Source organism: Rhinolophus hipposideros (genome assembly GCF_964194185.1).
Source record: "Rhinolophus hipposideros genome assembly, chromosome: 9".
Classification (NCBI taxonomy): domain Eukaryota; kingdom Metazoa; phylum Chordata; class Mammalia; order Chiroptera; family Rhinolophidae; genus Rhinolophus; species Rhinolophus hipposideros.
In genome coordinates this window covers 92,021,278-92,043,097 of record NC_138055.1, presented here as the reverse complement: position 1 = coordinate 92,043,097, position 21,820 = coordinate 92,021,278, and the positions used below count along the sequence as shown (strand labels likewise).

Below are 21,820 nucleotides of genomic sequence, written 5' to 3'. Positions count from 1 at the left end.
CTGCTGCTGCTGGTGTACAGGTGATGGGCCATTGGGAGGGTCTCCAGGTACCCCTGTGGTGGTGGCCTGTGTGCCCTTTCTCTCTACGTATAAACAAGCCCATTCGTTCTGTCCCCCAAGTCCCCCGTGTAACCAGCTGAGAAGAATATACCCCTTGATCCCTGGCATTTAGAAAGTACCTCACTGCCAGTGACCCCAAGACCAGCCGCTTCCAACAAACAGCATGAGTGGGCCTGAAGGCCAGAGACAGGATGCGTGTGACACACTGCCCCCCTGACCACATCGCCTTGCCGTTGAGGATGGAGGGGCAGGGAAGGGACCTGTGGGGTGCTTTTGGCAAATGCCCCTGGGTCCTTCTAGAACTGTTTCACTGGTGTTCTCTCTGTTTGTGTCTGTTGGTGTAAAAGCGACAGGAAAAGCAGCCTTCTCGGACCTGCCCCAAAAAAGTGATCACACTCTCTCCTCCCCATACCTCACCTCCCTGTGGGGCACGTGGAGGCCAGCAGGTGACCTTTTCTGCATGCTCCGTCATCCTGTCTGTGTCTTCATGCCTGCTTGTGTAGGTGGCCGCGTCAGAGCCCAAATCAGGATTCCCACTTTCAGTGAGAAAACTGTTAAAAGACAGAACTACCGTGACCATGTGTAGAAACCATTTGTAGCAGAAGCAACCTTTATTGCTACAAATGAGCAAATTCCTGATTGGACCTCCTATTACATTCAAACCCTGGGTGGTGTAATGTAGTCGCATGTCATAGGAATACATCTATGTAATCACAAATTAAAATTTAAACTGTATTTGTTACAGATGTGAGGTCCAAAAAGCCCTGGAGAGCAACATATTTATAAACCCATTTAAAGCAGCCGTTTTTGCCTTACTGCCCGAGGAGACTGAGCTAAGATGCACTTTGGGAAGCTTTTTGTAGGGCTTCACTCTATGAGTTTGCTTCCTTCTGATTTTGAGAGTCCTACCTCTTGCTTGTCCAACTTCTGCCAACACCTGCCCTTCCATCCACGCCAGTCTCACTCCAGGCAGATCATTCGAAAAGTGCTTTACAGCGGAGCTAACCACGAGCGTGATTAGCAGGACAGCAAGTGTGCATGTGTGGCAAGCCCACTCAGAAAACCTGCCTATCGAATGGCTCTGTCGACCCTTGTAGTATAAAATGCTAATTTTAAAGGCAGGATGATGGAAAGGCATTTTCTCAACTTAGGTGGCCTATTTAAAAGGCGACTCCTCGTAATGTGCCTGATTTTAAAGGCCCAGCCTGGGTCTAAGACCCGAGCCGTGGTGGCTGTCGCCCTGCCTGTGCCTTGTGTCTGCAGAAGAGCTGGCAGTTAGGAGCGCTTACTGGGAGCCAGTCGGTGTTCCGGGGTCTTGCCATGTGTGATCTCAGTCAGTTAACTCTACGAGGCAGGTACTGTTTTTAGGGTTTCCAGGCGGAAATTCCCTCCTGTTCTCAGGAATTTTTTTCGCTTTCCCATTCCCGAATCCCAAGAAAAGTTGGTCAGGAAAATCGATTCCTTAAAGCCAGTAATACCCACAATGGGAAATAAACGTACTATTCACAATGTATCTCTTAGACATTTTTCTATTTATCACTAGGGTCTCTGGGCAGGAATTCCCACCCGTTCTCAGGAATTTTTTTCGCTTTTCCGCTCCCGAATCCTGAGAAAAGTTGGTTGGGAAATCAGAAAAATTATCTCCTTGAACCCAGGTGATTGGTAGTATTGGCCGTCACTTTGTGGAAACGATTCATCATGGAAAACAGAAAACAGTTTATATCTCGGGATTCGGGAACTGGAAAGTAAAAAAAAAAATCCTGAGAATGGGTGGGAATTCCTGCCTGGAAACCCTAACTGTTATCCTTTGCACTTTACAGGGGAGGAGACTGAGTCGTAGGGTAGGGAGGTAATTTGGATGCAGGCACTGAGTCTGGTTGGTGTGACCCTGGAGCCCGAGCGCTGGCCTCCTCCTGCCTGGAGACAGTGTGCTCTCGGGCTCTGGGCAGGAGGAGCCACAGCGCGCGTTCTGGCTCTGCTTTCCAGCAGTAGAGGCCGTCAGGTGAATCCTCAGCTATCCAGAGTGATGAGTGGCCTTCCCTTGCCCCATCATTGCTGGTGGTGCTTTCCTCAAGTCAGCAGAGGCAGCCGTGTGTCTGTCTCAGAGACGCCCACTTCATGTAGTGACTGAAAACACTTCCAGTCCCTCCCACTCCCCACCCTGCAGTTCCCTCGGCACTGTGTACTGGTCACGCATCCCAACAGCTTCCGTGGCCCCACCTTTCCTTTCTCATGTCTTGTGGGAAGCTTTACCCCTCTAACCCACCTCCTTTTAAACCCGCATTTCATGCCTCTAACCTTGGGCCACCATGGGAAAGAGCTGTTTGTCCCACCTGTGTACTAACTGGTTCTTTCTCTGTGTGGGTAGCTGACCTCGCCAGAGGCCAGCTGGGCAGAATGGCTGTGCCAAAAGTTGTCGTTGGGTCTGGGATTTGGTGGGTGGGGCTGTGTCTCCGTGGGTTTGTGTTGAAATGAGCTCTGAATTTCTGGCACTGCCGCTTAGGACAGCCAAATGGAGCACAGTATTTAGATGGAGCTTAAATTTCTACTTTGTTGCCAACAGACGAACAGGGACCTTGATGCTGACAGCCGCGGCAAGCAGAGTCCCCGTCATGAGAGGGTAAAGCACGCATGAGCCTTGACCTGGGATGCTGAGAGCCAGAGACGGACGCTGTGCTGGGGCAGAGGGCGGGCGGGCAGGCCTTCTCCCCTTGCTTCTCGCACGCTCTCGTCACCCAGCCCAGAGCCAGAATCCCTTTTGCTAACAGTGCTGGCCCACAGAAGTAGCATTCACAGCAGAGTGTTCACCCACCCAGCACTCAGATGAGATCCTCAGACTGTGGTGCAAATGGCCTCATGGCTTCCTGTTCTGCCCAGCTGTCCCGTTTCAGAATCTGTGCCTCTGGTGGGGTGACGCTTGGCTGTCAGGTACGGCTTCTCAGGGCAAGGGTTTGGGCCACTAAGCAGGTGGGAGTTGCTCAGTTCTTTGGACAGTGAGGGACCCTGAGGTGGGAATACTGAGAGAGCCAGAGCTCGTACAGTGTGGGGGTTTTCAGCCATGAAGAGGATGTAGAGGAAGGAAGCTGATGACAAGATGGGGGTATATGACACCCTCCAACTCATCTTTTCTGAAAAACTTAGGGGGATTACTGATTACACCTGACCACTGTGTAATTTGATGAATAGCAGACATGCCCATTTTTAAAAGCCTGCTTATTTATGGAACTTTTGTTTTGCCCTTAAAGATGCCCCATAGCTGCTCTCTTCACATGGGTTTTTAAAACTTTTACCTCCCCTTCTGCTTTTGATCTCAGACAAGCAGTTATGGCTCAGCAGTAAATCCACTTCTCGGATCCTGTGGGAAGCCAGGCATAGTGCTGCCTCCCAGTGCCCTGTCACCAAGCTAGGAGCAGGTGGCTGGGCTGCCAAGGGCACAAGGGGACCAGGTCTGGGTGGCAAGGAGCCTGGCCTGAGGTGCAGGGCGGATCCCTTCGTCTCCTGACCTGGCCCAGCTCTGCTCTTTCACTCTTGGTGCTGCTCCCTCCATGAGGTCTTCGTGTGCCCAGCCTGTCTTCCTTCTCCCAGGATGTATTGCTCTCAAAGAGAAAACTAGGCATTTCACTAAGTGGGGTGATGCCCTACGTTTTATAGAATACATATTTAATGGGGTCCTGCTGAGTTTTACTGAAATAGTGCCTAAACGAAGATGAGTAGAGGGAAGTATTTGAATAAAAGGATAGGTTGTCAGGAAGAAACCATTGGAAGTTAGGGCTGCACTGCATAGGAGGAAAGGTAGCAATAGGTTTGCAAGGAGTTTTCTTCCATTTTTCCCAAAGGGCTGGTTTCCAGAGTCTTCAGAGCAGGACTCCTGTCTAGATGCTTTTAAGGGTCACCCTTCTGTTCCATAGGACTTCCCACTGTCCCATGAGCATGCCTTTGCACTCACCTGCTCTGTCACCGTCTCCCCCACACCTCCTGTCCCCCATTAGCTTCCACTGCTCTGCCATTCCTGGGGCAGCTCAGTCTTGTCCCTTGTTTCTTTCTGGGGGTGTCACTCCTCTACAGAGGTCTCAGCTCCCCCGGGCCTGTGAGTGCATCTGGAGCAGTGGCTGGTGACACTTCACATTGTCACCCCTCGAAGCTACCAAGCTAGTGTGGGCTGAGGTAAACGGTGTGATAGCTGGAAGGGCAGGGGTTCTCCTTACCATGACAGTTCCTCCTCCATCCACCCTGCAAGCACTTCACCCTGAACCTGGCAGGCACTAAGCAGTTCCTGTTCACTAACGCCCTCTGCTGCCACCTCACTCCCTAGGAACTGCACGGGCCTGTCACTGAGGAAGACCGTGGCCCACTTCCGTACACATGCTGCATGCAGCCCATACAGGGCTCATGGTCTCGGCTTTCCTCCTGATCATTGCTGGGATTTGGCTAGCTCTTTCCTGAGCAGTTTCTCTGACAGGAGGGGATGAGCCACATCCTAGCTTTTATATGGAGGGAGCCAGCTTGACTCTTGCCTTGTTGTCTCTGTGGTCTGTCGTCTGTAAGGCTGCTAGAGTGATGAGTGGTTGTGTCCTGCCCGCAAGAAACCCCAGCTCAGGCCTGGGAGGGGCTCTGCAGAGCAGAGCACATGTGAGTACCGCCTCTGCACTCCGCCAGCCGGCGAGGGGCAGCCAGTGCTGTCCGCTCTCCACAGGGTGAACGACCTGACCTAAGCACCGGGCTTTCAGAGCGCTCCTGACCGGCAAGCGCATGGCAGCGCAGGCTTCCCTGGAAGCCGGAGGGGAGGGCCAGCTGGAAGCAGGGGCAAGCCTTGAATGGGCCACTCGTGCTTCTCCACACTACGAGGACGGCTTTACTGCAGTTGTGATTTAGAGAACGTCTAAAGCGAAAGGGTCTAAAACTGCCCAATTCCTTACACTCAGGACTATGTGTAACTTGTAATTTTCTTTCTCCATCTTGTATTTTGTAGCCAGAGCCTGAACCTTCTCGTCGGTTTTTTGTCGATCAGTGGGAGCTTTCTCTTAGCCTCCGTTCCTCCAGCCGCCCTGCCTCTCCCTCTTCTGACTCCCTCCGACAGGTAGCAGGCCTGGGACTGGGCAAAGCTGTGTGTCCTCTTCAGCCTCTGCTCACTTCACCTAAACAAATGCCAGCTGACCCCAGGGAGGTTGCAGAGCTCGCTTGGCCTATTTCCTGTAGGAATCCAGTTGTGTGTGCCTGTGTGTATGTCCATCTGTCTGTTCTGTGTGAGGCCCTTGAGCATACACCTAAGTTAGAGAGGCTGCTAGCCTTCATTGTATCGAATTCTGTTGAAGTAAACCCACTTTCATTATATTTTGCCTGTGTGAAATAATGATAAACATTTTTCAGCAATTAGGTGTTTTAACTCCAGATGTCTTTATACTAACATGTGTTTCAAAATCGGCACTACAGTGTAATTAACCTCTTAAACGCCCTGCTGAAGATGCAGGGTCCTGGGTGCCTGTTGACTTGTAATCATTTAAGGAATGAGCCCTGCTGTTTCGGAACTGAACCAGCTGCACAGCAGTTTATAGAGATCGGAGGGTCCTTTGGCCCTTCCTGTTTGTTTCCTGTTCTTGAGCTGGTAGCAGACATAGGGTATGTGTGTGGAAGCACGTGCATGTGTGGTGGCAGTAGTATGAATCCAGTGATTGCTACATTGCAGCTGTTCCTCCAGAGCAGGGAGAAGGAAGCCATCTGTTTTTCATGCCAGAAACAAGTAGAACCTGTCTTGGGTGGGGGGCGGGGGTGGGGTGGGGGTGTTTGTCAATACTGTCATACCACTGAGGACTGAAGGTGACAAATGCCTCTGCTTGCAGGCAGCCCTGGGCTGTGATTGCCTTGATAGCATGCAGTGAGGCGGGGGAGACGAGAGCTTGGAGCAGTGAGGACCCAGGGCTGCTCAGTGTCCCAGCCTCATATTTGACATCTGGCCCAGAGGCTCACTTACCTGCTGCAGAACAAAAGCAGTGCGGCTTGCTGCTCCCTCGGTGGCAGCTATTAAGTGAGCTGCTCAGTGCTGCCTGGTGTCCGTTCCAGACCTAAGCCCCCGCAATGTCTTTAATCTAAGTAAGGCTTAGCCTGAAGGGCCACTTGTGTTTCTCAGCTGCTAATGGGTATAAGCTGTAGAGTCAATGGGCAAATGGTACCAATCCTTGGGAATCGCCTTATTTTAAATCGAAAATATAATTGACGCCTCAGTTCCAGCTGGACCTTAGAGAATTGTTTGACATTTGTGCTTCTGTCTTCTCATATTTAGGTAGTTAGCTGCCCCTGGAGTGCTTCTCGTTTGTCCCTGCCAGCCTGGGCATGCCATTGCCCAGTGTGTGCTCGTCCATTCAAACTGCTTCCTAACCGGACTTGTTGGCATCCCCACAGCAGCTGCTCCTGCTGTTCTGAGTTAGAAGTAGAGTCAGGCAGCACCCTTATTCCATGGTTCATGACAGGAGTGTCACACACATTAGGTGCCTTAGCCGTCTCCACATGGAAGGGAGACCTGGACACGAGTCTCTAAAGGACTGCCGGCAAGCCTGACCTCATACCCTAGGGACATGCTCAAAACTGGGCTCCCTAGCAGGGAAGTTTACAACTGAAATTTAATAGTTTCCTCCGTTGACTTCAGCACTGCTAGAAAGAGGCTTGCGTTGGTTGGATTTTTTTCTTTTATCTTTTTTCAACTATAAAAAAATAATCTTTCCTGGGGTAAAAGCATTATGACTTAAGACGAAACCGAGCACTTTGTCCCCCTGCAGCTGTGTGTGAGACCTGACCAAGGCTGGAAGGCCTCAGCCCAATGCCTGGGTTATGGGCTGAGGATGGATCTTTTAGAGCCGCTCCGTGCATATTGCAGGGGTTCTAAGGGAAGCTTCAGTGATGCGGAAGGAGGTCACACGAGTAATCCTAGACTGTTGGCATCTGTCACCCAAGTGGACAGGCAGTCTTTGCAGGAGTGAACCTTCTGAAGGAGCAGTAATTTCCCCAGCCCTCCCCCGGCCCTGGAGTCATGCTGTCAGTCTGGCACCTGCTCTCTGGATGGGACTGCTTCCTCTTGAATTCTCTATGTTTAATTCGAGTCACTAGGATATAGGCCCTTCTTACTCTCTTCTTGATTTGCATCCATCCGTCTTCCCACCTCCCACAGCACTGGGTATTCCAAAAAACCATGAAGGACGAAGTTCTCCCTTACTGCATTGAATTACCCCTGCCTGTGCTGACACTGTGTGGTACCGACACCTGTTTCTCACCACCGAGTTTCCTGCTTGTGGACACCGTGGGCATGGTTTGCTGCTGCACCTTGTGTTCATTTTATACCTTTTAAAGAGTTTTTTCCTACTTCTTAACTTATTTATTTTTCCTTCTCATTTCCCTTCGTTCTGGTCATTTTATAATCTCCAACCAATAGAAGTATATAAAGATGTACACGGGCGGAGTGAGCTCATTGGCTGAGCAGATAGCCAATCAGCTTCAAAGGAAAGAACAGCCCAAAACCCTTCTAGACAAGAAGGAACTGGTAAGAAACCCACTAAGGGTTCTGTCTCTCTTGATATGGTAAACAAAGTTGTGGTAAACAAAGCTGGTCTGTTCTGAGTGGTGCAGTAGCACATAGCGCCAGAATGTGCCATGTGGTAATTTTTCCTGAAGTGGTCTGAATTTTGTAACTGAATTTCTAGGACTGTAATAGTTGTTTAGAATGTTGTATGGGAAAGCATACTTAGTATCTCTAAAAGTAATTGCTCTAGAATCCAGGGGACCCATATCCATGTAGAACTACAAATATATATATTTTTATGTTACCTTTAAAAATAGTTCTGTCAAAATAATTTGATTTGATTGTTATGAAATTCTATAAAACGGACTTGGGTTTCCTCTTGGCTGTTGAGCGATATGGATTCAGCACATCCCTGGGGCCAAGTGCTGTGTGGGACACGGGTGACAGTCACTACAGTTGTGCGGCTGCTCTTCGGGAGAGCCAGAAGCGGAGTGAGCGTGGCAGCGTGCCTCACACACGGCTCAGTGAGCGTCACTCTCACTGTCTCACTGCCCAAGAGGGTGTGCCTCTGCCTCCTGGAGGTGAGCCTGAGCGATGGCCCTTACGTGTGTCCCCCCCCCACAGGGCTCCATCAAGAAGGAGTTCCCACAGAACTTGGGGGGCAGCGACACGTGCTATTTCTGCCAGAAGCGGGTCTACGTGATGGAGAGGCTGAGTGCAGAGGGCAAGTTCTTCCACCGTAGCTGCTTCAAATGCGACTACTGTGCTACCACCCTGCGCCTGTCGGCATACGCATATGACACCGAGGACGGTGAGTCTCTCTAACTTGAAGCACTCGAGACTGAGCTTAGGGCACATTGCCGCTTGAACAGGTCTTAGGGCCTCTGTCTATGTTCTTATAGATCCATTTTTTCATTCTGCCTCTCCCAACCCTTTCCATTCATCTCCCTCTATTCTTTGTCTTTTCTCTAAGACTCTTTCTTATACGTATTTCCCCAAAGACACCATGCTACATCATAGCATTGCTCAGTGGTGATGGTAATGAAAATGGCATTCATTTACCTAAATCACTTCCCTGACTTCATAGATACTTGCTTTCTTGCCTCATGGTGGGATCCTAATATGAAAGGGACACATGTGGCTAAATCTTTTTGTCTTTACTTTAGAGAAGGGAACTCACAGGCCTAGAAGTCACATTCGTTGCCTAAGGTCAATGACGACAAATTGAAACCAGATCCCCTGCTCCTGGGTTCTCAGACTTTTGATTCCTGAAGGTGATGGAATTGTGTCCGGTATTCCCACCTCTGTAGCCTCAGCATCTCTCTGGTGGATTGAGGGTTCATGGCAGAGGGCCCAAACCTCATTCACAGTGGTGTTCAGGTCCTGACCGTCTGTGATCATGGAAGACCTCGATAGGGCAGAAGGCAGAGAATCATACAAACAGATAACAAAGCCTGGTAGGTACATGTGACTGTGTGGACCACCTGAAGACCCTTTAAGGTTAATTGAAAAAGGTCATCAAAGACAGTGATGATTCCTACACCCCTTCCTACAGGGTCTGGAAGGAACTTCGTGAGGCATTCTTACTGAATCGAAAAGAATGCAAAGACCGAGCTTAACAGGAAGGGAAGTAAATCCTTATGGGGTGGCATTAAGTTTGTTACCCAGCTGTGATTTCAGGAGGTACAGAACACGGGAGAGAGAAACCATGCGATCAGGAAATAGTCACGTCAGTCATCTAGACTCTCCACGTACTGAATAAACAAGCTGTCGAACGGTCAGAAGTAGCCAGGAAGGAGCTAAACAGGTGAACTGAGGAAAGCTAACTTCCGTGATTCCCCAAAAATAAGACCTAGCTGGACAATCAGCTGCAATGTGTCTTTTGGAGCAAAAATTAATATAAGACTGGGTCTTATATTACAATAAATAAGACCCAGTCTTATTTTACTGTAAGACTGTAAGACCCAGTCTTACTATAAGACCCAGTAAAATAAGACTTATATTAAAGACTTATAGTAAAATAAGACTGGGTCTTATATTAATTTTTGCTCCAAAAGACGTTATTATTGCTGACTGTCCGGCTAGGTCTTATTTTCGGGGAAACACGGTTACATTAGGCACCTGGTCCTCTCGTTACATCAGTGAAAAGCACTATCCAGGGAGGGAAGAATAAGACTGGTCTAGATAAGGAAGGTGTGTTGTTAGGTGTCAGGTCTTCTTTTCCGCTTATTCCCACATACACTCTGTAGATAACACCTTTGATCTCCAAGGATGGGGTTGGCGGATGAAGCCCCGCCATTGTTGTTTAAGTTTCCTTAAGGCTTGGGTTATTTTAGCCTTTTACTGCAAAATCTGCCTGGAAAGAACCCTTAAACTCCAGGAATTGATCCGCAGGTAGTTTTTCCCATAGATTGTATAAACTTTGCTGCCACGTTCTCATAAGGACACAAATAAACTGTGAGATGTGCCTCAGGGAGCTTACATTCTGATGGGAATGACAAGACTGGGCAGTGAAGCTACAAGAGACAAGGTAAGAGTATACGATTAACGGCGAAGTTGTATAGCGCAGGTGATAACTTTGTAGAAACTCTGAAGAGGAAGAAATCAGAGAAGTTCAGTAGCTATTAGGAGTGACTGAGCTGACGAAGACTGAGAAAGAAGTGGAGGGAAGAGATGGCATGCCAGGCATGAGGATGGCAGGAGCTCAGTAGGAAGGCCATGGGGTTGGGGCAGCCTGGTGAGTGCGTTGCTCTTGACCCTGGAGCAGGGAGGACAGTGGTTCTAACCCAGCTTCCCAAATGTTAACCCAGAAGGAGTCTCCGTCTGCTCAGCGCCCACCCCGCCACAAGGATAGGTGAATGAGAGAAAGGACTGGAATTTCAGAGGTCCTGAAGTTCTCCAACCAAGTTACTGTGTGATTCAGAACCCTAACTAAAGAACGTCAGATAAGAAAAGAAAAAGCCAAGGAAGTGCTGGCTCAGGAGAAAAGAAATAACCCAGGCACTGTGCTGGGCCCTGTAACGTGTAAGGCCATTTCATCCTTTACCAGCCTCAGAAAGTAGCTGCTTTTATGATTGTAATTTTACAAACTAGAAAACTGAAGTCACAGACATTGCTTGTCCACGTTCACAAAACTTGTATGTGTTGGTTTGCATTAAAGTGACTTCTGAGATCCTTCCAGTTCAGAAACTCTGGGATTAGTAACTCTGGGCCCGTGTCAGCTCCAAAATGGTAAATTAAGAATCGTACACTTCAGAGAAATGTCCATGTTTTACCTTCGTCCCTGTTTACTCTTCCCTTCAGCTCTTTTAAAAGGATACAGTCGGATGTCAAACTAAGCTACTCTTTCTCTTGCCAAATGCTAGTTTATCTTTGACTGCTGCCAACTCTTAAGGCAAGGACTAATCAGACAGTATTTCAAGTCTTTGCCTGTCATCTCAACAGAGAAAACACATCCACTGCTGAAATGGTCAGGGAAGGGCTGCCCTCACTCAGAATAACCCACTCCCCCCTATCTCTGCCAGCACCGGGCTGACCACCACCCCACCACTGACCCCTCCAGCCGGCTCCCACAGAACAACGGCAAGACCGAAACCTGGATTTAACCAGTCTCCTGCTTGTTCCCTTCCAACCCCTGCAGTATAGATGGAATGCCGTCTTACCAGGCTTAGAGTGTCAGGTGTCCGCCCTGCTCTGCTTCTCCAGCCTCTCGGCTGGTAGCTGTTCCCTAGCTGACTGTACTGCCACACTGGTCCTTTTAACACTCATAAACATGATCAGGCCGTTGCTGCCTCAGGGCTCTGCACTGGCCGTCTCCTCTCCTGGAATGACTTCCCCTGGTCTTCTCAGTTGAGCTGCTGCTGTTCCCATCCCACGCACATACTCCCTCCTCAGAGAGGCATTTGCAGACCTCCTGACCTAACTGCCACTACCAGACACTTACTTCTGCACCGCCTGCTCTGTCCAAGCACCCACTAGCCTGTCTTCTGGCCTGGAGCCTTCTCAGTGTTTAGATCAGTGACTGTAGTATGATGGTGCTCAGTAAGTGTTTGGATGAATGAATACATGCCTGGTTTGGATGAATGAATACATGCCCGGTTTGCCTTTGGTTCTCCCTTGAGTCGTTTGCTTTCTCCAGTTTCCTCTTCCAGTCACTCCCATATTTAATGACCAAGACCCCCTTAATGTACCGAGACCATGCAAATCAATGACTTGACTGAACAGACCATAATGTGTGATTAGTTCATAGCATTAGCATGGCTGTATTTTCTAACTGAGACAGGCATCATAGTGTCGTGGCGAAAAGTGCAGACTCAAGCCAGGCTTCCGGGGCTCACATCCTGTCTGAGAATCGCTGAGCTGGAGAAAGGTGAATGGTATACCCACCTCGTTGGATTGTGAGCATTAAATGAGTTGATGGATGTGAGGCAGTTATAATAATGTTTGGCACATGGTAAGTGTTAGATAAAAATAAGCTTTTTTGTTATTAATCTAAGAATCAAAAAGTACCACCACGCTGAGTTTGGGAGGGGCCTAAGGAGATGGGTTAACTGAGCAGCTACGTCATGTGGCATGTGATATCTCATTTGTTATCCCAGTCTAGGAGATGAGTATTATCTTCATATTCTGCGTGAGGAAAGATGTTTCAGGAAGCTAAATAGTTCACAAACCTACTGAATGGTTGACACCGTGTTTAAACTGAGACCTGACTTTGGTGCTCAGGTCCCTTCCATCATGTACTGCATTCTCAGAAAAAAAAGTTTCTGGAATTTTTTTGAAAATTGCCTTTTGCTTAGGATCGTGGGACTTATTTTTAAAACCTAAACCTCTTTTCTTTATTAATTTAGGATACTGTAGCAGAAATCAATGAGGGTTCCCTAGTTGTTAGCCTATTGAGTTGTATTTTTAAATCTACAGTTCTACTTTAGTAGAAAACAGCAAATTACTGAAGGAAAAGAAATAGAAGAAAGGAATGAAAGCAACTATAACATTACTTCTGATACTATAATAAGCAAGACTCTTGGTTACAAGTAATAGAAACCCAAGTCAGATTATTTTCACTTTTAGGTCCTGCTTTTTTGTGTGTTTTTTTTCCTTTTCTGGCTTTTCCCCCAGCCTTATTGGCATGCAATTGACACATGACATTGTATAAGGTTAAGATGTACAGTGTTGATTTGATATATTTATTAATTGTAAAATGATTACCGCCATGGTGTTAGTTACTACCTCTATCCTGTCATGTGTTTACTAATTGTTGTTTGTGGTGAGAACATTTAAGGTCCACTCTTTTAGCAGCATTCAAGTATATAATACAGTGTTAGCTATAATCACCGTGCTGTACATTAGATCCTCAAACTTGTTCATCCTAAAACTGGAACTTCCTATCCTTTGACCAGTATTTCACCATTCCTCCACCCTGCAACCGCTAGCAACCACCACTCTGCTCTCTGTTTCTCTGAGTTTCTCTTTCTATAGATTACACACATTAAGTGAGATCATATAGTATTTGTCTTTATCTGTCTGACTTACTCCACTCAGCTTAATACCCTCAAGGGTCCTTCCAAGTTGGTGCAAAGAGCAGGATTTTCTTCTTTCTCATAGCCGCATAATACTCCATTGTGTATATGACCACATCTTTTTTTTAATTAAATTTATTGGGATGACATTGTCTAGTAAAATTACATAGATTTCAGGTGTACAATTCTGTAATACATCATCTATATATCACGTTGTGTGCTCACCACCCAGAGTCAGTTCTCCTTCCATCACCATATATTTGATCCCCTTTACCCTCATCTCCCACCCCCCACCCCCCTTAACCTCTGGTAACCACTAAACTATTGTCTGTGTCTATGAGTTTTTGTTTCTCATTTGTTTATCTTGTTCCTTTCAGTTTTATATCCCACATATCAGTGAAGTCACATGGGTCTCGACTTTTTCTGTCTAACTTATTTCACTGAGTATTATAATCTCAAGATCCATTCATGTTGTCGCAAATGGCAGTATTTCTCTTTTCTTATGGCAGAATAGTATTCCATTGTGTATGTATGTCACATCTTTTTTATCTAGTCATCTATCGAAGGACCCTTTGGTTGTTTCCATGTCTTGGCCACCGTAAATAAAGCTGCAATGAACATTGGAGCAACATATATTTTTATGGATAAATGTTTTCAGATTTTTGGGGTTAGATATCCAGGAGAGGAGTTGCTGGGTCATATGGTAATTTTATACTTAATTTTGTGAGGAGCCTCTATACTGTTTTCCATAGCAGCTATACAATTTACATCCCCACCAGCTGTATATGAGGGTTCCTTTTTCTCCACAGCCTCTCCAACACTTGTCACTATTTGTCTTGTTGATGATGGCCATTATGACTGGGGTGAGGTGATCTCTCACTGTGGTTTTGATTTGCATTTCCCTTAGAGCTGGTGAAGCTGAGCATCTTTTCATATACCTGTTGGCCATCTGTATTCTTCTTGAGAAAAGTGTCTTTTCAGGTCCTCTGTCCAATTTTTTATAGAATTGGTTGTAGGGTATTTTGTTGTTTAATTGTATGAGTTCTTTATATATTTTGGATATTAGCCCCTTATCAGAGGTTTTGTTTGCAAATATCTTCTCCCATTTGGTAGGTTGCCTCTTTGTTTTGCCAATGGTGATTTTTGCTGTGCAGAAGCTTGTAGTTTGATATAGTGCCATTCGTTTGTTTTTGCTTCTACTTCTCTTGCCTTGTGGTCAAATTCATAAAATCCTCTCTAAGACCAAGGTCCATAAGTTTAGTATCTATGTTTTCTTCTATGCAAGTTATTGTTTCAGGTCTTACATTTAGGTCTTTGGTCCATCTTGAGTTAATTTTGATATATGGTGACAGACAGCAGTCTAGTTTCATTCTTTTGCACAAAATCACGTCTTCTTGATCCATTCATCCATCAGTAGATACTCAGGTTATTTCCATATCTTGGTTATTTTGGTTAATGCTGCAGTTAACATGGGAATATAAATATCTCTGTGAGAGCCTGATTTCAGTTTCTTTGGCTCTAAACCCAGAGGTGGGATTGCTGCATTACATGCTAGTCTGTATTTTTAATTTATTGAGGAACCTCCATACTGTTTTCCATAGCGGCTGCACCAGCTTGCTTTCCCACCAGTAGTGCACAATGCACCAGCTTCTTTCCCACCAGTAGTGCACAAAGTTTCCGTTTTCACCATATCCTCACCAACACTTGTTTCTTTTTGTTGACAGCCATTCTAATTGGTGTGAGTGGTATCTTGTGGTTTGATTTGCATTTCACTGATGATTACTGATGTTGAGCACCTTTTCATCTACCTGTAGGCCATTTGTATGTCATTTTTGGAAAAGTGTCTATTTAATTCTTCTGCCCATTTTTTAATCAGGTTGTTGGCTCTTTGCTTTTGAGTTGTATGAGTTCTTTATATATTTGGGATATTAACCCTTTGTTAAATACATGATTTGCAAATATTTTCTCTCGTTCGTTGGTTGCCTTTTATTTTGCAGATTATTTCTTTTGCTCTGCAGAAGCTTTTTAGCTTAATGTGGTCACACTTGTTTGTTTTTGCTTTCATTGTGCTTTTGCCGTCATATCCAGGAAATCACTGCTGAAGCCAATGCCAAGGAGTTCCCCCCTGTTTACTTCTAGAAGTTTTAGTTTCATGTCTTACACTTAAGCCTTTAAGCTCCATTTCAAGTTCATTTTTGTGAGTGGTGTAAAACAGAGGTCTAATTTCATTCTTCTTCATGTGGTTACCCAGTTTTCCCAGCACCACTTATTAAAGAGACTCTATTTTCCCCATTGAGTATTCATGGCTCCCTTTTCAAATATTAGTTGACTGTATATGTGTGGGTTTATTTCTGGGCTCTCAATTCTGTTCCACTAGTCTCTATATTTATGCCAGTATCATACTGTTTCGATTACTATAGTTTTGTAATATAGTTTGAAATCAGGAATATGATGGCTCTGGCTTTGTTCTGCTTTCTCAGGATTGCTTGGACTATTGAGGGTCTTTTGTGGTTCTATACAAATTTTAGGATTGTTTCTTCTATTTCTGTGAAAAATGCCATTTTGTGATAAGGATTGCATTGAATCTATCGATGACTTTGGGTTGTGTGAGTATTTTAATATTATTAATTCTTCCAATCCATGAACTTGGGATATTTTTCCATTTATTTGCGTCTTCAAGTTCTTTCATCAGTGTCTTGTAGTTTTCAGTGTATACATCTTTCACCTTCTTGGTGAGACATATTCCTGAGTGTTTTATTGTTTTTGATGCTATTATGAATAAGATTGTTTTCTTTATTTCTTTTCAGATGTTTTGTTGTTAATGTATAAAAACACAACTGTTTTCTGTATGTTGATTTTGTATCCTGCAAACTTGACTGAATTTGTTCATTAGGTCTAGAAGTTTTGTGGTGGAGTCTTTAGGATTTTCTATATACAAAATCATGTCATCTGCAAAGACAGCTGACTTCCTCCTTTCCTATTTGGATGCCTTTTATTTCTTTTTCTTGTCTGATTGTTCTGGCTAAGATTTCTAGAACTATGTTGAATAAGAGTGGTGAGAGTGCGCACTCTTGTCTTGTTCCTGATCTTAAGAGGTAAAGCTTTTAATCTTTAATCATTGAGCATGGTGTTGGCTGTGAGTAAGTCACATACGGCCTTTATTACCCTGTTTCCCCGAAAATAAGACCTAGCTGGCCCATCAGCTCTAATGTGTCTTTTGGAGGAAAAATTAATATAAGACTTGGTCTTATTTTACTATAAGACCGGGTCTTATCTAACATAATATAATATAAAGCCAGGTCTTATATTAATTTTTGCTCCAAAAGACGCATTAGAGCTGATTTTCCGGCTAGGTCTTATTTTCTGGGAAATATGGTATGTTGTGATATGTTCCTTTTATACCCAATTTGTTGAGCATTTTTATCACAAAATGATGTACTTTGTCAAATGCTTTTTCTGCATCTATTGAGATGATCATACGAGTTTTACTTTTCATTCTATTAATGTGGTGTATCACATTTATTTATTTGCATATGTTGAATCATCCTTGCATCCCAGGGATAACCCCAAGTTTATTATTGTGAATGATTCTTTTAATGTGCTGTTAAATTCTTTTTTTTGTAATTATTTATTTGTAATTGGATGAATTTCTATGTTTATTACCTTGTTTCTCATTTTAACCACATCAACATACTAAATTCAAATGGAACTTTTCACTATTTTGTTTTTATTTATAAATAATTTATGTTGTATAACAGCTTTATCTTTTTTTTTTCTAAAGATTTTATTGGGGAAGGGGAACAGGACTTTATTGGGGAACAGTGTGTACTTCAGGACTTTTTTCCAAGTCAAGTTGCTGTCCTTTCAGTCTTAGTTGTGGAGGGCGCAGCTCAGCTCCAGGTCCAGTTGCCGTTTTCTAGTTGCAGGGGGCGCAGCCAACCATCCTTTGTGGGAGTCAAACCAACAACCTTGTGGTTTAGAGGATGCGCTCCAACCAACTGAGCCATCCGGGAGCTCAGCGGCAGCTCAGCTCAAGGTGCCGTGTTCAATCTTAGTTGCGGGGGGCAGAGTCCACCATCCCTTGTGGGACTCGAGGAATTGAACTGGCAATCTTGTGGTTGAGAGCCCACTGGGCCATGTGGGAATCGAACCGGCAGCCTTCGGAGTTAGGAGCATGGAGCTCTAACCACCTGAGCCACCGGCCGGCCCCCAGCTTTATCATTTTTAACAGAGCTCTGACACTTGCATAATAACTGTTTGGTGATGTAATCCCATCCTTGTTCTACAAAAATAACTTTAATTTGCAAATTTTTTTTGTTAATTCACTACACTTACTGGTTTTATGTTCCTCTTCATAAAACACGTAAGTTGAACAAGGTTATTTCTAAAGCCACTTCCAAGAGTTCTTACAGAGTTCTATGAAATTACTAATGTAATTTATTATTATTGTAACTATAGAGTGCTCGTGTTTATTGCTGCCACTTGAACTTGTATTTCTTATTTTGTTTGCTCTATGCCAGTTATTCTATCTGCTTTTACAGGTTTCAGTAGTTCACAGCTATGCCAAATGTTTGAAGCTGAGCATCTTTGCTTTTGTGCCATCCCTCCTTTTGGACACCTTATATCTGTGCTGTTAAATTCTGTTTGCTAATATTTTGTTGAGAATTTTTGCATCTATGTTCACAGGGATATTGGTCTACAATTTTGTTTTCTTGTAGTTTCCTTATTTGGCCTTGGTATCAGGGTAATACTGGCTTTGTAAAATGAGTTTGGGACTGTTTCCTCCTGTTCAGTTTTTTTGGAGGAGTTTGAGAAATATCACTGTTACTTCTTTAAATGTTTGGTAGAATTCACCAATGAAACCATCTGATCCTGGGCTTTTCTGCTTGGAGAGGGTTTTGAGTACTGATTCAATCTCCTTACTCGATATTGGTCTGTTCAGATTTTCTATTTCTTCATGATTTAGCCTTGGTAGTAGGTTGTATGTTTCTAGAAAATTATTCATTTCTTCTTGGTTATCGAGCTTGTTGGCACATAATTGTTCATTAGTAGTTTTTCATGATCCTTTGTATTTCTGTGGTATCAATTGTAATGTCTCCTTTTTCGTTTCTGATTTTATTTATTTGAGTTGTTTTCTGTTTTTCTGAATTAGTCTAGTAAAGGTTTATAAATTGTGTTTCACTTTCCAAAAATAGCTCTTAGTTTTATTGATCTTTTCTATTTTTTTCTGGTTATGTTCTCTTGTTTTAACTTTGAGAACAAAAAAGTTCATTTATGAAAGGAGCATTTTCTACAGATGAGAAGGATAAGTGGGATTACTCCTGTTTCAACAGTTTCTATACTAGGGTCTCTCTTTTAACTTTCAAAAGCCTTGACTCTTTAAGTGGGAGTAAAGAAGAGTCAGAAAAAAATGACCCTTTGTGACTGAATGCCTCCCACTAACAGTATCATGGGAAAAACCAAGAGCAGTGTTTTTTCAGACTTCTGACCACACCCACAGTAGGAAATCCATATTACATTAGGACCCAGTAAACACACGTAGACACAGCTAAAAGTTGTAAGAAATAATACTTCACTCTAATGAAGTACTATGCACTGTAATGCTTGTTATTCTGTTTTATCCTGTTTCGTCCTAGTCATAGTCCACTGTAGGATTTTTTGGTTTTGTTTTGTGTTGTTTCTTTATGCTGATCCTGACTCACTGAGGGGTCATAAGCTACAGTTTGACTGGTGCTGGCTTGGGCAGTTGCAGGAGAAGGGACCAGCAGAGGGTTCTGTCAGAGTTAATGTTCAGTGCCACCCCACCCCTGCAGCCTTCAGCCTCCACCCTGCACTTGGACTCATTCTTGGTTTCCTTAGAAATGTGACTCCCGGCCTTTCATGTGACCACATCTTTCTTTGTTCTGCACACACTGCCACTTTGTTTGCTGGCCCTGCCATGTAAGCCTCACATCTTTGCTCTGGACAGTGATTGGGTAATGGCTCAGAGGCCTTCACATATGCAGAGGAAACCCCCTGCCCTTCAGGCACAGGGGCGAGGGGGGATGAACTCAGAGTGCAGAGCAAGGGCCTGGCCTCCCTAAACCAGAAGCCTGGGCCTGGGGAAGCCTGGGGCAGTGGTGATGGTGCCCTATGGCTAAAAGAGATGGATAGGAATGTCTAAGACCAGAGGGTCAAGTTCAGAATTACAGAATTTTGCTCACTCCCATGACCCCTGCCTCTTGCTGCCTGCAGGTAAATTCTACTGCAAACCGCACTACTGTTACCGACTCTCGGGCTCCGCACAGAGGAAGAGGCCGGCGTTGACTCCTCTGTCTGGAAAGGTAATGGTGACCCATCGCCAAGTGGGAGAGAGGCGGCAGGCTCCCTTTCAGTGTTGTGATGGGTCAGGGTGTGGCCCCCAGGGCCTGCTCAGTGGCCACTGAGTTGCCTTCCTTGGGAGTGGGAAGGTCCTGACAGATGGTCGCAGTCTAGTCTGGGGAAAGAACAACTTTTCAAGCCTAACCTCATGCTGCATTTCACTGAGGTAATGTCCCCTTCGCCACCTGAGTTGGATTTGGGCGACTGTCAGACCCTCCCCCTGCTCACTCTATATAAAGGAACCCCTTTGCCTTTGTCAGTGAGCATCTCTGATTAAAGGATACCCTGGAAAGGAACGTGGCTGTAAATAATGTGCTCTGCCCGCCACTTCCTGTCAATATCTTTATTGTGTGAGTTACTTATCGAAGAACCTTTTTTCTTTCTCTCTTTTTAATGAGAATAGCTAGCTCTCCCCCGCTCCCTTCCCCCCGTCTATGTCAAGGTGAACTGGGTACTCCCTTTACTCCCTGATGTCACCGTGACAGGGAGTTGGCTGGCTGATGCTTCCTTGGGAGGCTCCTTGGCTGCAGAGGGGCTTGTGGGAAAAGGCATACTAGGGCTGAACTAGACTGACTCCTGGTGACTTCCACATAAAATACGTCCATTTCTTTAAGGAAAGACTCCCTGTGTAAGGAGTACAGCTCTCGGTTGGCTAATACTGCAGCACACGGGCCAGTCAGCTGTCGTCGTCGCTGACGCTGGAGCGTTTCAGTCAGTCACTCTTCTTTTTTGGGGGGGGCTTTCCTAGGAGGCCAGAGGACCCCTGCAGGATGGCCCCACCTCAGACGCAAATGGACGGGCCAGCACCGTCGCCAGCGCGGCTGAGAGAACTCCAGGTAGCCTCACTTCCTTGTTTGACTGGGTGGCGCGTCACTCTCTCAGCCTCTGTGACAAGGCCAGGGGGGTGAGCCAGCACGTCCAAAGCAACATTTCTTCGATTGGGCATCACGTGGCCCAAAACCCTTTGGACTCCTTTTTCATGTGCCAGCTGCTTGCATTCGGAGTCCCCTTCCTCTATGGTCTGTCGGAGGTGCTGGTACAAATCAGAGGGGAGTTTCACTGGCAGACTGTGAACCAGTAGGGGCGCCATCTGGTCAGCGTGATCACCAAACTTCGGTAATGTCTGTCAGTATTTCCAAGTGTTATTGCTACAGCCTGGGGGCCTGCCCCGCCAGTTAGGCTCATGGGGGTGGTTGGCCCAGGCTCTGTGTAGTAAACAGGAACTCAGAGCAGGCCGCTGTTAGCACTGAGCAGGTGAGCACTCAGTGACAGGGCCTTCTTAGAGTTCTCGTTTGAGACTCTGGACAGCACGAAACTGTGGCAGCGCCCCTCGGTCTGGGTTTGCATTCTCCTGAACTGGAAATCCTTGTGTCCATTCCCTATTTAGGTGTCTAGGTGAACTACACTTCTGTTTGGCCTGTGACCACTAAAGCACATGCACTGTCCGGTCACTGTGGGGCATTTGAACTTCTAACGAGGATCAAGTCCTAATTTGTTCCACTTTCACTAACCATTTCCTCGTGTCAGGAGGTGAATGACACCATTCCTACCTCTGAAAAACATATTTATTCTGGTCTTAGCAGGGTAGGACTGAGGAAGTGCATGGGCACTAAGCTTATTGTGAAGAACTGGAGAATTTTTTTCTTTAAATTGCCTCTCTGTCTGCTGTGTGTTAAAGCAGCCTGTGAGATATGTCTGCAGTTGGGCACACTGCTGGGTGGTCCTGATGCCCTCAGACAGCCCCAGACTGTCCACAGCCCGGGTGTGCTGTGTAGGGGAGAGGAAATCAACAGGGCCATGTTTCTGTCACACATTTCCTCTCGAGCAAATATATCTAAAGCAGCCATTTACAAACTCATGCAAATTACCATGTAAAAACTAAGATTATCAGCTAATGCCAGAAACTATGGAGGAGTTGGTGGTGGAATTTCCATGATGGGAAAAGACAAGAGTTACCCACTCGGCCTTCCATTGGAAGGTTCCCAGCGTTGCTTCTTTCCCGTGCTTGAGAACTAATGGGAATCTCATGGTGTGCATTACGGCAGAGAGAGAATGTTCTAGAGGCTGGGTGGATCCCCTGGTGCAGTGAAACCCCCGCGGAGTTAGGTGAGCTCTGCTCGTCCTGCTGCGTGTGCCCTTACTGTGTGTGTGATCCAGGCAAGCTTTCTAAGTGGCCTGCAGGTCGGACCAACATTTTATAGCAATGTTTAAAACACAGAGGACTTGGAAACCTTCTGGAGCCTGAAATCCTTTACAATCTGTGTATGTCGTAAAGTGCTGGCAGTCCTTTCGAGCACTCAGGGACGCGCTGGCAGAGAGAATCACAAAGGGACCTGGGCCGGGCTGAGCTCTGCGCTCTAGAACGTGCACTCGACCA

The 21,820-nt window shown here is 45.7% G+C and overlaps 1 protein-coding gene across 24 annotated transcripts in view; it reads left to right on the top strand.

Moving 5' to 3' along the window:
* MICAL3 (microtubule associated monooxygenase, calponin and LIM domain containing 3) overlaps positions 1-21,820 on the top strand; it is a 215,832-nt gene that overhangs the window by 124,385 nt on the left and 69,627 nt on the right. For 23 of the 24 annotated variants that reach the window (XM_081058151.1, XM_081058146.1, XM_081058147.1 and 20 more), the window contains 3 exons: positions 8,192-8,378; positions 19,318-19,406; positions 20,192-20,279. In XM_081058151.1, coding sequence (XP_080914277.1) covers positions 8,192-8,378; positions 19,318-19,406; positions 20,192-20,279 — 364 coding nt within the window. Of the gene's footprint in view, positions 1-407; positions 507-2,623; positions 2,681-5,029; positions 5,138-7,480; positions 7,589-8,191; positions 8,379-19,317; positions 19,407-20,191; positions 20,280-21,820 lie in introns of all 24 variants that reach the window. The other variant, XM_081058150.1, reaches the window with a different exon arrangement.